Consider the following 13,242-nt stretch of genomic DNA (forward strand, 5'->3'; position numbering starts at 1 on the left):
ATTCCTGGAATTATTATCAAAATTCCTTTGTCTCCACGGGGCAGGAAGCCAGGCTGCATTGTTTCATTGGCATTTTTTGAGCCTGAAGCCTCAGAGGCTGTCTGTATTTCTCCGTTTTCTTCTCCAGTCTCAGGGCGCTGTCTGCGTGTTGTTACAGCAGCCACCCTGACAGCTCATGTGGACTCTCACCCTCCCTCCCTTCCCTCAGCGCTGTGGGGTCTGAGCTCATCCCTCTGTAAGAAAGGAGGAGGTCGGCTGGCCTCGTTCCCTCTTTAACATGACGTGCGGTGGTCATACCTGTGTCAGGTAACCTGGTTTGTTACCCCCCCCCCGACTGGTGTAGTTTTCCTTCCGTTTGTAGTTGCAGTCACGTCTGTCTATTATTGCCCAGAACTCTGGGAGCAATTACGTCCTTTTGCCTTCATTCTAGAAGGTCTCAGGAGATACAGTCTGGTTTGCAGCTGCTGGGCAAGTAAAATATCAGTATTTTTAGTTTTTCTAGAGTTTATTATATTTCAGAACATTAGTATACTTCAGTTTCGGTATTGGTATTAATTAGATATGACAACGGTGACTGGGCTGAACCATCTGCTCAGGAAGTGCTTAGTGATGGAGCAAAACTCTCTCGTCTGTCTTTTTGCTCTCTGAAGGAACAAATTTTTAGTCCATGTAATCTCATAGGAGAAGCCTTCAGGATGTGACCGGGGCGAAATTCTGTGAACTCTGAGGCAGGGAGTGAATGGAAAGACTCTCACCTCACCTGCACGTGCTCACGCAAATGTGCAGTCTTCGTTTTTGAGGTTGGTCTTGTTATTCGGTGTGTAGCGTAAGAGGGACTGGATGTCGATCGGGACAAGAGAGGGAGGTCATGCAGCCCCTCGCCTTGCGATGTTGCCCTGTGGAAATCTCAGCATGAAGGACTCGACGGTGTCCAACAGCCCTTGTAACCAAAAGCCCTTCTTGGTCATTTGTATGTTTAGGAGAGGAAACACGTAAATTGCTTTCCCATCAGTGAGGTGACCAGGAAATAAACAGGGGAGGTCTTGGTAAAAGGGTTGTTTTGTTCTGATGATGGAGATAAGCAGCTGTGAGAGCTCTCAAGTTGGACTGCTCCGTGAGTCATTCTCAGCTTCGTCTGCATGTCTGTTAAGGGTCGCGGGGCCGAGGTACCCACTCCTCGATTATCATATTGCAGGGAATAATTATATTGGACCAGAACTCAAACCCAGGAAGTTTAGCTCAAACCGGGACAATGTCGAAGCCCCTTCTGCAGTTCTGTACCCCTGAGTAAAGACAGGCAGCTGATTTAAACACTTGCAGAGTTATTGCAACTGTGTGAACCCTTTCCAGCTTCTAGACAACTTCCTGTGATTGGCCAATTTCATCCCCGTTGAATTAAATTGTGCTCGAAACATGAAAGGAGAAGGTGCAGGGGCAGCCAACAGCAGCGGCGTCGTTTCGTGTGGTTAAGACACAGCTCAGGGCAAGACGTGTGGATTCTGGAAGGGCCTCGCTGGGTGCTTGACAGCCACGTTAGCAATGGGGTGCACGGGCTGCAGAAGACAGGAGAGACGTGTGAATCTTTCTCGTGAGTGTTTTGGAAGCGTAGTACTGTGAAAGCCTCTTTGGTTAGGACATCACGGTACGTGCTGTGTTTTATAACCTCTGTTGGAGATTGCTTTAAAGTTATTGGTGTCCCAGTTTAATATAGTAGCAGCGTGTTATGATCGCAGTGAAATAACTGCGAAAAGGGACTGAGAAACCAGAAAACGCTGTTTATGGGGTGCATTTGGCTTCCCCTGAAGCCCTGATAAAACACAGGTTCCCACCTCTTATGCCTCTCACAAGTGCTGTTCTGAAGCACTTAATGATGTGGGTTTATATCTGTATTTCACAAAATGAAGTGCGGTCTTTGATTAGTTCTAAGGCCCAGCAGCAGTGCAGGATCCAGCACAGATATCTGGGGTTAGGCAGGAAGGGCAGCAGGGCAGGGAAAATCGTGGGCTTAGGGTAGAGAGAACCGTATGTCTGACTGCGTGAATGGGGAAATGTGTAAAAGGTGCCTAAACCCTGACCCTGGCAGGGCTTGGGTACCTGAAAAACACAGAGTGTAGCACCCACGTCCCCTCTGCCTGGCAGCCCCTTCCCCGGCTGTGGCTACGAAGAAGCAGCGGCTGCTGCGAGCTTCACTGGAATAATCGAATAATCTCAGCGTCCTGGCAGTGGGGTGGATCTCCAGAAATACCGGAGATGACGAGGTGAAGCTGGGGCAGGATCCTGGTACCTCTATTGCCCCTGAGGTCAGGTTCCTTTGAGGTACCTAGAACATGCAGGAGACGTCTGCAGAGTTTTCCAGAGTGCTGAAGTAGTTTCGTGAGGTGCTGATTTCAGAGGGAGCTGGACATTTAGATCGATTCCTGATCTCTGAGATCCCTCTTGGGGCTTCCCCCGCCACAGCTTTTGTCTGGAGACATGGATGCTCCAGCTGAGGAGGAAGCAGCCCAGGATCTCGTATTATGTGGCCTGGCAGACAGACTTTAGGAGACGTCAGTACCTACACGTAGCGACATACTTGCACTGACAGGTTTTTGGCATAAAAACCATGTCATTTGAATTCTTCTTTTTACTACTCCCTTCCACAATCAGCCCAGAAAAGTTTTAGAGAAGAGGTGGAGGCTATACAGACACGCTTCTCCTCTGCTGGCACGTAGCTGCCAGCACAAAATGGGGGGTTAATTCTGCCTTAGAGTTAGGTTCTGAGTGCTGAGATTGCTGGTGCAGTGATTTTACACAACGGTCATCATCGTTCCTGCTTCCGATGTGCCCAGGCTCAGCAGGGACAGGAGGTCTGGTGATATGATGGCTCTTTATTGGGCTGTTGGAAGCAAGAGGGTGGTTTCAGTCTTGAGGACATACCTAATCTCGCAACACATTTTGCTACGTTCAATAGCCTGTCTTACATCTTAATCACTCTGTGTAGAGAAATTAATCCAAACAACCCTTTTGTCCTGGTACTTTTAAATCTTCCCTGTGTTTGCCCACGTGAGCCTGTCTTCCTCTGGCAGTTCCCCGGCTTCTGCTCTTGCCTGACCGCGGGAGTGCTCCTCGTTATTCTGCTGTGAAACGGTGTGTTGGCAGAGCTTTTAGCACAGCTCGTAGGACATTCTGAGTCGAAGGGGGAACCTATAAGACTCCTGATGCCCTCAGCAGCTTTTCCCGTACCCCTGAGACAGCAGAGTCTTACAAATAACAGCTGAATTAAATCCTACTGTCTTCTTGGGTTATTATTAGGTGATACTTTTCCCCTGAAGACCGGCTGTGCTGGCGTTGTTCTGCACATGGGAGCTGCTGTCACCACGTCGGCTCTCCGTCAGGGCTTACGCAAGGCTTTGTGCTGCTGTCTGCACGCTGCAGTTCACTGCAGGATGCTTCTATTGCAGCACCCAGAGTGGCGGCAGGATCAGAAGTGAGCCAAGGAGCTAGAAACAGAGCCTGAGAGCGTGACCTTACTGGGATCCTTCCAACTTTTGCCTCTCCATCCAAAGTTGCCCCCCGTAAACCCAGAATGCGAACTGTTGGTTTCGCTCACGCAAGGAGGTGCCTTCCCCAGGAGGCAGAGTGTGGCTTGGTTCGTCCTCCCCGAGTTCATGTAGGTATTGATCTCTGTGGTGAGTTTTGGCATCTGTTCCGTAGCTGTAGCAAGAAGTGGAGTGTGTGCTGTTCGGTGACTTCAGTAATGCGAAAGCTTCTATTCCTGCTCCCCCGGGAACATCATTTGAATGGGCCTTTGAGTCATGCGCAGAGTAACCCATGAAAAGGGAGTTTACAGGTCAAAGAACTGCCTCCCAACGAGGCAGTAGGTGGGTATAAACATGATTCATAGGGTTGATCTGATTCAGAGTTCCTGGAGTTGTAGTTTGCAGTTTGACCTACATTGCAGTCTTCCAGGCGGAAGCTCGTTATATTAACTAGAGCGTGCTGTACCGCTGCTAAAATTCCCAACCAAACTAACTTTTCTACGCTTTATTTCTTCAACATCTAATGATCGGAGCCTGTGAAATACAATTCCATTTGATTAAAAAGGTGGCTGTGAGCATGTGGGATGTTGAGGGGTGATGAGTCTACGCTATATTTCTTCAACATCTAATGATCGGAGCCTGTGAAATACAATTCCATTTGATTAAAAAGGTGGCTGTGAGCATGTGGGATGTTGAGGGGTGATGAGGGACCTTCAGTGCGTGTTTTCAGCACCTCAGTCAACCTGACCCCTCTGGTCCTCTGCTTTTTGCACTAATATTGTTGTTGCTGGGAAGCTTTATGTTTTCATTTATTGTTCCTTTCATTTTGTTGTACTGCAAATGGTCGTTTAACACGGGCACAGCTGAACCGGCAGAAGCTGGAGGTGGCTCTGTGAGGGATGTGCCTGCAGCTGGGGGACACTAATGAGCAAATGAGAGCGCGGTGGCATAGGGACAAACCCAAGCAGTTAGCAAATGGAGCCAATAAGGATTTTACCAATCGTAAAAGGCACAAAATCAATAGCAGAGCAAGTGAACAGCCAGCGGGGAAGGTTTTAGCAATAGCGTAATGGGTTTGATTTCCCCAGTTTTCATTGATAAGGTGGCAGATACATTTAGCACATGGTGAAGTGGAGCTCACAGGGTATCACGCAGGCCAGCAAGAAAAGCTTTGCCGTTGTTACCTCTAGCTCCAAAGACCCCCAAACCAACCAAGGTTAGTGATGGAGCAACCCGTTGGCGTGACCGTGAGCATATGTGAGCTTTTCCCTTAGCTAGGATTCAGTTTTGAAATACTCAGTGAACGAGCTGAGCTCAGTTAATTATATTTTTAATTACAGGGAGAAGTTAAGAAGCGCTGGATCTGTAATCACAAGAAATCTCAGCGTGGGGTGGGCACATTTCAGACAACAGCAATGTTGGGAAACGCACCTTCTCTTCATCCTAATGCCACGGTGTTTGCTGCCCCCAAACTTCCTGAGAATACGTTCCTTAGCGGTGAATAGCTCCTCAACATTCTTAAGGAGCTTAATAAAGCTCAGCCTGAGGCGAGCGTCCTTCTGCCTATACGATAGCATTAATCCTGACGTCGCTGTGTTGCAGGGGAATCTGGCTGCACTTCACGAAGGAATTCTCCAGCTCTGACTCAGGAGGAGCGTTATGCAAGATGTGCAGCCGTAACAGAAAATCATAGAAGACAGGGCTAAAGGTGGCCTTTGGAGGTCACCTAATCCTGCTGCTGGGAGACTGGACGTGGCCGGTGTAAACACTGAGCAGCTCCACATATGTAGGGGTGCAAGCAGAGTAAATGTGCGCTAGTGTAAATCCAGCAGTTTGGGGTTTTTCTTATGTTCCAGCAAGGTAGCTGAAAGGGGATGGATTGAAGTAATAACTTGTTTTAGTCATGAATATTAATATCGAAGTAATTAAATCACACGACTAGGAGTGACAGGGCAGGGAGACACTTTGCATGTCACAGAAGCCCCTTCATAAACCGGTGGAGCTGTCAGTTAATTACAGGAGGGTTTAAAGTGGCCCTCGCACAGCCTTGCTTTTCATCTTCTATTTATTGAAAGATTTAGTTTTCATTGTGAGGTGCTGGCTCTGGATTTGAATGACCAAAATCCGATTTGATACGCTATTATTATGTTCCCGCCAACACAGTGCAGGAAGAGCAGCATAACAAATGACGTTCCCCGTGGAAGTTGAATGTACCTTCACCGAACCTTCCCTGCATTCATCAAAGTATCAGCACGCGTCACGTAACGTGCTGCCTTCTCTGCCGAGGTAAAGCGTGGGCAGTTCCCCTCATTTACACCGCAAGTGTTTAAAATAACGTGTGTTGGGCTGTGACAGCCCTCCAGATTCCAGTGACCTCCTTTAGGAACACGAATACCAAATCGAGCTGAGACAGTGGAAGCAGAAAATGTTGACGTTGGCAGAACCGAGGTGAGGTTTGCATTATCATGAAATGGTGGTTTTGCAATTTCTGGCCGTGAAGATGTCAGGACCAGCTGCTGCTGCTTCAGAGCAACCTTCTGTCCAGCACAGCATCTTTGCTTCATGCATTAATTACTCTTTTCTCCTAATTCCTCCACCCTTCCAGGTCTTTCCAGCTTGGAGCAACGTGCTCTGCTTCCTCTGGGGTGTCTGCTTTGCTCACCCACTGTGTTACCCGTTTTCTCCAAAGTTAAAAGTTTCTATACATCTTTTTTTACGTTCCATGAAGCAAGTGGCATCCTCTGCATGGATGGGTTTGTCCTTTAAAGTTAGCCAAAAGGAGCTCTGCCGAATCCCTGTGCTCAGGTTTTGCAGACAACCATTATAATTTGGAATCAATGGTTTTTAAAAATGCAGAAAAATATAATTTTAGTCGCGGAGCGAGAGCGCTTCTTGTGCATCACTTTGAGTTTGTATCAGCACTAGAGGTGTTGCATCTCCTACTCTTTCTTGACCTCCAACGCTCTCCTGGTCATTAGGTAAACTCCCTTCCACTTGCTGTATTGTCCTCGTGACTCAAGCTCCTTTGAACAAGTGGATGTGTAGGCTGAACCCTTGAGTTTTTGCTTCCTGTTGGGTTCTGATCTATTTGCTTTGCAGGGAGCTAATAGGTGAGGAGAGGACCTCAGTCTTTCAGAAGTTCTCCAGTGCAATCCCACAGTTGCCTGTGAGTTTAACCCTCCAGTTTCTGCCAAAAAAAAAAAATCAGGGAAAAAAAGAAAAGCGCCGGAATTTAATGTCCTCGACCACTCTAAAATAGCAGAGGACGATATATCTTAAAGAGGACTCTGAGTTACATGGTGGACTGTGACCAGGCACAATCACACAGAATGGATAAAGCTAAGGCACAAATATGCCTTTGGCAGCAGCAGCATCTGATAAAATTTGACATAACCCCAAAATGTGTACTACCTTCAGGAGCGTGGATGTCAAAAGAAAAAGACATCAGCTCCATAAATATTGATGTTCTCTAATGTTAGGGTGACGGATGTGGAGAAAGGGTGGATCATCACTGAGTTTCCCTGACAGCAAGATACTGCTGTCTCCCTAATAATTTGGAAAAGAATTTGCATTGCAGCTCTGGAACGAAGCACCACGCGATGGTCGCATTTTGAGAGCACGGGGGGCTCAGGTGGGGAAGCTCGTTTGGTAGGAATCTCTTCCTGAGGATGGGAATTGTTCCAGAGGTTTTGTTTCAGAGGGGTGGTCGCCTGACACGTTTTAGCATCTTGTTCAGTGCTTTACTGTAAGACAGCAGTGACGGTGTGGAGGTGCTGCTGGCGCTGCCCTGCCTTCCCCTGGGGAGGCTTTTCCTTCCAGCTCAGGCACTGGAGCTGAAGCTTTGCTATCAGCAGCTCGTTCTGCTTTGGTTTTAAATCCCTGAATCGTCCTGTGAAAATTTGCCTCGAATGACACTGGGCGTGGTATCAGGTAACTGTTTTTAAGCATTTTAAGATTTGCTCTTTATTTAGAGCTCTTTACTGGTCTCCATGCTGATTAAGAATAGATGGGTGATACAGGCCTTCTGACAAATACTTCTGAGATGCAGGGGGGTTCGTTGTTCTGGGTTTTTTGAGGTTTGATGACAGTGCTTTACTTTGTGTCTTTTCAGTTTCTCCGTCTGTTATGTCCTTGACTGGCTTTTCTGCTCTAAGCTCATAGCATCACAGCATAAATATATTAACAGATACTGAAATATATATGCATCTAGTCTGCATGTCAAGACAACTCACATAAATAAGGATTTGCTCGATCAAGCCTTTGGAACATGACCTAATTTTCCATTTTAATCAGATTACAAAAGGAGATTTAAATAACTGTTTCACTCTTTAGAAGGGTTAACAAGTGCAGAGATTTCACAGCAAATCCTCGGCTGGTATGAACTGGCACTGGGAAGCTGTGAACTGACAGCAGAGTTGAGTGGCTTGAAGCAGCAGAGACCTCAGCTCTGGACTCCCAGCGTCTAAATGAAGAAATAAAACGGAGAGGCAAACTTTGTTGAGAGGTACATGTTGTATGAGGAGCTAATAAAGGGTAAACCAGAAAACTACAAAAGACCCAGAGAGGAAGGGGATCCAGAAGGGAGCTTGCGTGAAGTGGGCTGGTGGGCACAGCTGGGAAGGTGGGCTGCAGCGGGAAGTCTGAGCCCAGGCTAACAGAGCAGCGGACTTGTAACCCATGAGTTTAGGGATGGCCAGTGCCGAAGGAAGGGCCCACTTCAGTCCCTCTTTGAAGACAGCTCCACAGAAACCATCCTGTGCAGAGAACAACGGAGAGGAGAGCTGGGATGTGCTGGCAGCTATGGCCTGTGCTAATGGCCGTAACGGTGAGGGAGCTTCCTGCTGGGAAGGAGGCTGGTTTGCTGGGAGGGTCCCTGTCGTACACAGTTAATTGGATAAGCTGCTCATCTTCTAAGTGCTCATCTGAGCCAGGCGTAGCGACTCTCCGGAGATGCACCCATCACTAGCTATGAAAATCCTTATGCGGCAGAGCGCGCAGAACCTCAGATCACCTCTTTCCTTTTATTGCACAACGCTATTTTTAATCCGGTGCCTTGCTGTGTATTAATCATTCTTGACAAATTACTGCGTGTTGTCTTCGTTCGTTACGTGCAGTGGAAATTCCCATGTACTCTGTGTGCGTGCACATCACCGTCTCGTAAGAGCAGTGACACCTCATTTCCCATCACCTTTATTTACTGGGCAGGCTGGCGTGGTGAATGGGATCAGAGGAAACTGGTGCTCAAATTCTTCTGTCAGTTTAAAGCAGCGAACAGCTCTGCTCTCAATGCAGCGTTGCACCAGCTGCCCTGATACCCGTGGATTCCGTACCATCAGTCATCAGATAATTTACTAGTTACGTGGAAGTATGAGTACAAATACTGGAAGTGACATCTCTGAAAATTTGAGTGAGTCATTGAGTCAGGAGTGAGTGTGTGGTGGACTTCCATCTATGTACAAGAGGTACGAGGGCCACAGCAGTGTTTTCATACTGAGAAGGTATTTTTTTCTCTTACAGTCAGGAGCTGCTTTCTCAGGCATGTATTTCTCCTAGGTGGGGGACTTTAATAGCAGGAATTCTGTGTGACCTAAGAAATGTGTGATGATAAAGCTCTCAGATGCTTTTAGGGATGGATCATGGATCTACTCTTACATAAAGTTCTCGGGAACAGAGCAGACTAGGAGTGACTAGAATTCTCCATAATCAACCAAACTATGTGAGGAAGGTCACTGAGGTTACCTGTGAATGGAATGGGCAGGATTTTGCTCTTCAGCCAAGCCTGTGTGGCAGAGCAGTGCCGTGAGAGCATGTCCTGGTTCGGGACTGCCCTGGCATGCCCGGGGTGAGGCACACGCGCTGTGAGCAGCGCTGTGCCCCGAGCTGTTGTGCTGTCAACCAGGCTCCAAATGCTCTCGGGGCCCTGGGGACACACATCTGGTTTCCAGCCCAGGCTCGAGCTGTGACAACATGTCCCTAGCAGAAGCTGAGGCTTGAGCCTCCGTGCCGGCAAGCTGCTGTGTCCCCCATGGGCAAGCTCACGGCTCCGCGTGTGCCTCCAGACCTCCGTGGGACTGCGTGGAGGGGCACCTCTGGCCGCTTTTTCCTGCCGGAGAACGTCTTCTCTTTCTGGGCATTTCAGTGGTGGCCGGGTGGGCTAACGCATTACCCTGGTGGAGGGTTTCCAAAACACAGTACAGCTCACAGAGCGCAGGGGACGGGTTGGAAGAACGCAAGTCCGTGTTGTCTTTCTGTAAGGTATCTTGTATTCGAGGAGGGACCACCTCAAAGCGCGGCGTTTTAGAGTCAAAAGCACCGAGGATTTAGATTAATTCTCGTATCAGTATTATTTGTGCTGCCCTTGAGAGGAGCAGAGCTGCATGTTTGCGGGCGTTTGAGAGAGGCAATCTGCTGTGAGTACACGGCCCAGGCTCTGACACTAGTAAACACAAGCAGATCTCTGTGGATAATACGAGTTTTTTTTTCTTTTTGATTTTTAGAATCAACCTTGTCCTATGTTAGGCAGCTGGAGGCAAGAGTAAGACAGCTGGAGGAGGAAAATCGCATGCTGCCCCAGGTGGGTGACTTCTCTTGGTGGGAACAGTAGCCGGCAGCTAGACAGCAACGCGCGAGTCTCCGTGCTTGAGATAAACCCAGTATTACCTGTCACTTGATGACCCTGCTGCATTTGCTGCCGCGGGCTGACCGTTCGGGGAATCAAAGGCGCTCCCATCTGTATGTTCATCTTGCTCGTGATTATTTAAGACTACGACAGCGCTTTCATTAATTGTTCTCCTTTGCAGGTGTCGATACCTTGCTAAGAAAAGTTCGCTGGAAGGCCTCTACTTATGATTAATTAAAGGGTTGAAAACCACAGTGAACTGACCCTTTACATCCTGATTTTATTCCAACAGCTTCTTGTTATCAAAATATCAAGTGCTTTCTGTAGTTAACCAAAATATTTTGCTCTAGAAATGCAAATGTCTTTAAGTAATAATTACTGAGTTATATTATTTTTAATATTCTGAGGCATAGATGAGATACATAAATGCAAGTCTGAAATTAAATTGAATAATGAAGTTAAAGGTTTTCCCAATATGTTTTTAAGAATGGAAAATTTTGAAGTTCATTAAGCATGAACCAAAAAGACACATGATTTTTTATATACACTTACATGCCAGCACATGTTGCTCTTACATTTCGTTAAGAAATCCTTAGAAAAATCCTTGAAGGCTCCAAATGAAGTTGCCCACTTGAAGAAAAAAGAAGTTGCGTTTTGTTTGAATCCAGCACTAGATTAAATGAGGACATTGGTCTGAAAGAGAGGAGCGTTTTTTATTGAATTCAGCACCGTTAACTGAATGTAACACCCAAGATAACACTTAAGTGTCGTAAGAAGTAAAATTCACTGGCTCATTTGTATGTGATTTATTCATTAGTATAAGCCAAGATTAGCTCGAAGATCTCACCCCAGGTTAACCATTTCCTTAAGGCAGATTCTGAGTGAAGTGTGGTGGGTTTTCTCCTGCCCTGTGACAGCTGGAAGGGCTTCTGTAGCTCTGGGTTAGCTCTTGATTTGCTGGGTGACCTTGGGCGATTTATGTAACCTCTCTGTACTCTCATTTTTTATCTGGAAAAGAAGGACAGCAGGAGTGGTTAAATGGCTCTCCCTGAACACGGACACAGTCTTCGATAGGAAAGAAGAGGCTGATCTTCAGTGCCAAAGAATATTATTTTCTTGTCAAGAACAGTGTCCGGGGCAGATGTTAACAAACCTGCCTGGAAAATACCATTGTGCTTTTGTCTTGGGTCTGGAACCACACTGGGGGATAAAATGTCCAGAAGATTCTTTGTGGGCACAATCTTCAGAGGTGGCCAGATGTTTTATTTGTCTGGGCTTTGAGGTGCTCAGGTGGAGACCCAGGAAATGCATTCCTGGAGCTTGCCAAAGGCTGGAACACCCATGCTATGGACGTTGAGTTCATTGAAGGGATCGCACATGGGGTGCTGAAACCAGAAAACGGTGCTTGTGCAAACAGCACCCAAGTCCGTAGCTGGCACACAGGTAGTTGTAAGAAACGTGCTGATGGTGGGCTTCTGAAGGGGAGGGGCGAGGTGAGCGAGCCTGCAAACTGCTTTTGGTTTTTAAATGCACAGGTCAGTTTGGCTTTGTTGGTACAAGGATCCATAGTAGAGTTCTGAAAAATCTCCTAATATCTCTGGGTACTTTACTGTAAGAAATAACGAGTGACAAGGGTTCACGTGTCCTGGCATGCCTTACTCCCCTTTCCTCCCAAGAAAGTCATTGCTTTGGGGAGAGGAAGGAAATGCAGACACCGAGCTTGTTCCGACTTTGCATTTGATGGCCTCAGCGTTCACGTGCACGAGTTCGTTCTGGGGGTTGGTTGTTCCTGTGAGTAACACCTTGAACGTGCTGTCAGCGGTGATTGGGCCCCCTCACAAAGACAAGAATGCAGCATGGAAATGCTTAAGCTCCTGGCACTGCTTCCATTCCGTTTAATGGGAGGAATGGGAGTTGTTGGGCGTTAAGCCAAACCAAGTGTTTTTGACAAATCGGCTGAAAATGTACGAGGAGCTCCACAACCGATGGAGGTTTTTGGCACAGCTCTTCCTCAGTTACAGTGTTGTGCCTTAAAATCTCACCAGTGCCATTTGCTTTTCACGTGGCACCTCTTTGATGGAGAACGGGAGCACAGGGAGGTTTGGGAGCTGCGGGTCTGCTCGTGGTGTGTGCGAGAGGTGACGGCTCGCGCTCGTGAGTGTGACGCCTTTGCTGAAGAGGCCTTGTCTTGCTTTCTGAGGCTTTTTTCTCTCCTCCTGCCACACTTTTCTTTTTCCTCTTGGCTTTCAACATCCTTTCTTTTCCCTCTTTTCTGCTTATGTGTCACTCGTGAAAATGCTCTGGCACATTTGTTGACACCCTCTTCAGATAAATCGCACCTTCCATCTATCGCTTAGGCATGGTTCTTCTCCAGCGTCTTTTGCTGTGCTTGTCTCCCTCCATACATATTAGTTTTCTTTTCAAAACCCCATGGACCTCTACTGTAAAGATTTTATTAGTATTTAGTGGCAAGAACATTTCCACACAAAACAATTCGAAGTGCTGCCTTTGCTGTTCAAATGGGATCTGAGTTTTAGTTCACTCTGCTGCACCGAAGGGCTTCTCTGCCAGGAGAAATGCAGTAGCACCACCACCACCACCGAGTCAACGCCGTGGTTCGATCAGGCAAGAGAGAAGGTAGAACAATGTGCGTACTCGTGTAAGCCTGTCAGCGTGTCTCCCTGCGCTGCACTGCTGCTCTGGGGCGGTTTGTAGCGTAGCAGCGGGTTTAAGGAGCCAAGGGTTTGCTGTGCTGAAGAGAGCTGGAGTTAGGTGTTCGGTGGTGGTGGTGGTGGTGGTGTTCTTTTCTCCCTTCGCTCAGATCGTGTGTTACCCAGAGCTGATTCAGAGCGTTTCAGTTTCTGGCCACAAACAGGATTTTAGTGCAAGAAAGCAGATTCTTCCCAAGATTTATGGTATGCAGCTGGGTCTTCGGTGGAGAACGCCAAACCGTGCCGGCTGCGCCTGCGACAAGGGGTGTGCAGCTTGTGCTGGTGCTTCTCAAGCGCTGATGTAGGTAAGGGTGCGTGACAGCAGTGCCTCGAGGCGAAAGGGTTTGAGTGAGAACATTTCTGTTTTGCTGGGTGGATTTCAGGCCAGAGCGGT

At 47.6% G+C, this 13,242-nt stretch overlaps 1 protein-coding gene across 1 annotated transcript in view; it reads left to right on the forward strand.

The window, feature by feature from the left end:
• The window catches only part of CCDC85A (coiled-coil domain containing 85A), a gene marked incomplete at its 5' end in the record, with an annotated part of 65,194 nt that overhangs the window by 39,016 nt on the left and 12,936 nt on the right, over window positions 1–13,242 (forward strand). Inside the window, one exon of the mRNA XM_010136340.1 lies at window positions 10,016–10,092. Coding sequence (XP_010134642.1) covers window positions 10,016–10,092 — 77 coding nt within the window. The remainder of the gene's footprint in view (window positions 1–10,015; window positions 10,093–13,242) is intronic.

Source organism: Buceros rhinoceros, unplaced genomic scaffold (assembly GCF_000710305.1).
Source record: "Buceros rhinoceros silvestris isolate BGI_N320 unplaced genomic scaffold, ASM71030v1 scaffold6795, whole genome shotgun sequence".
Taxonomy (NCBI): domain Eukaryota; kingdom Metazoa; phylum Chordata; class Aves; order Bucerotiformes; family Bucerotidae; genus Buceros; species Buceros rhinoceros.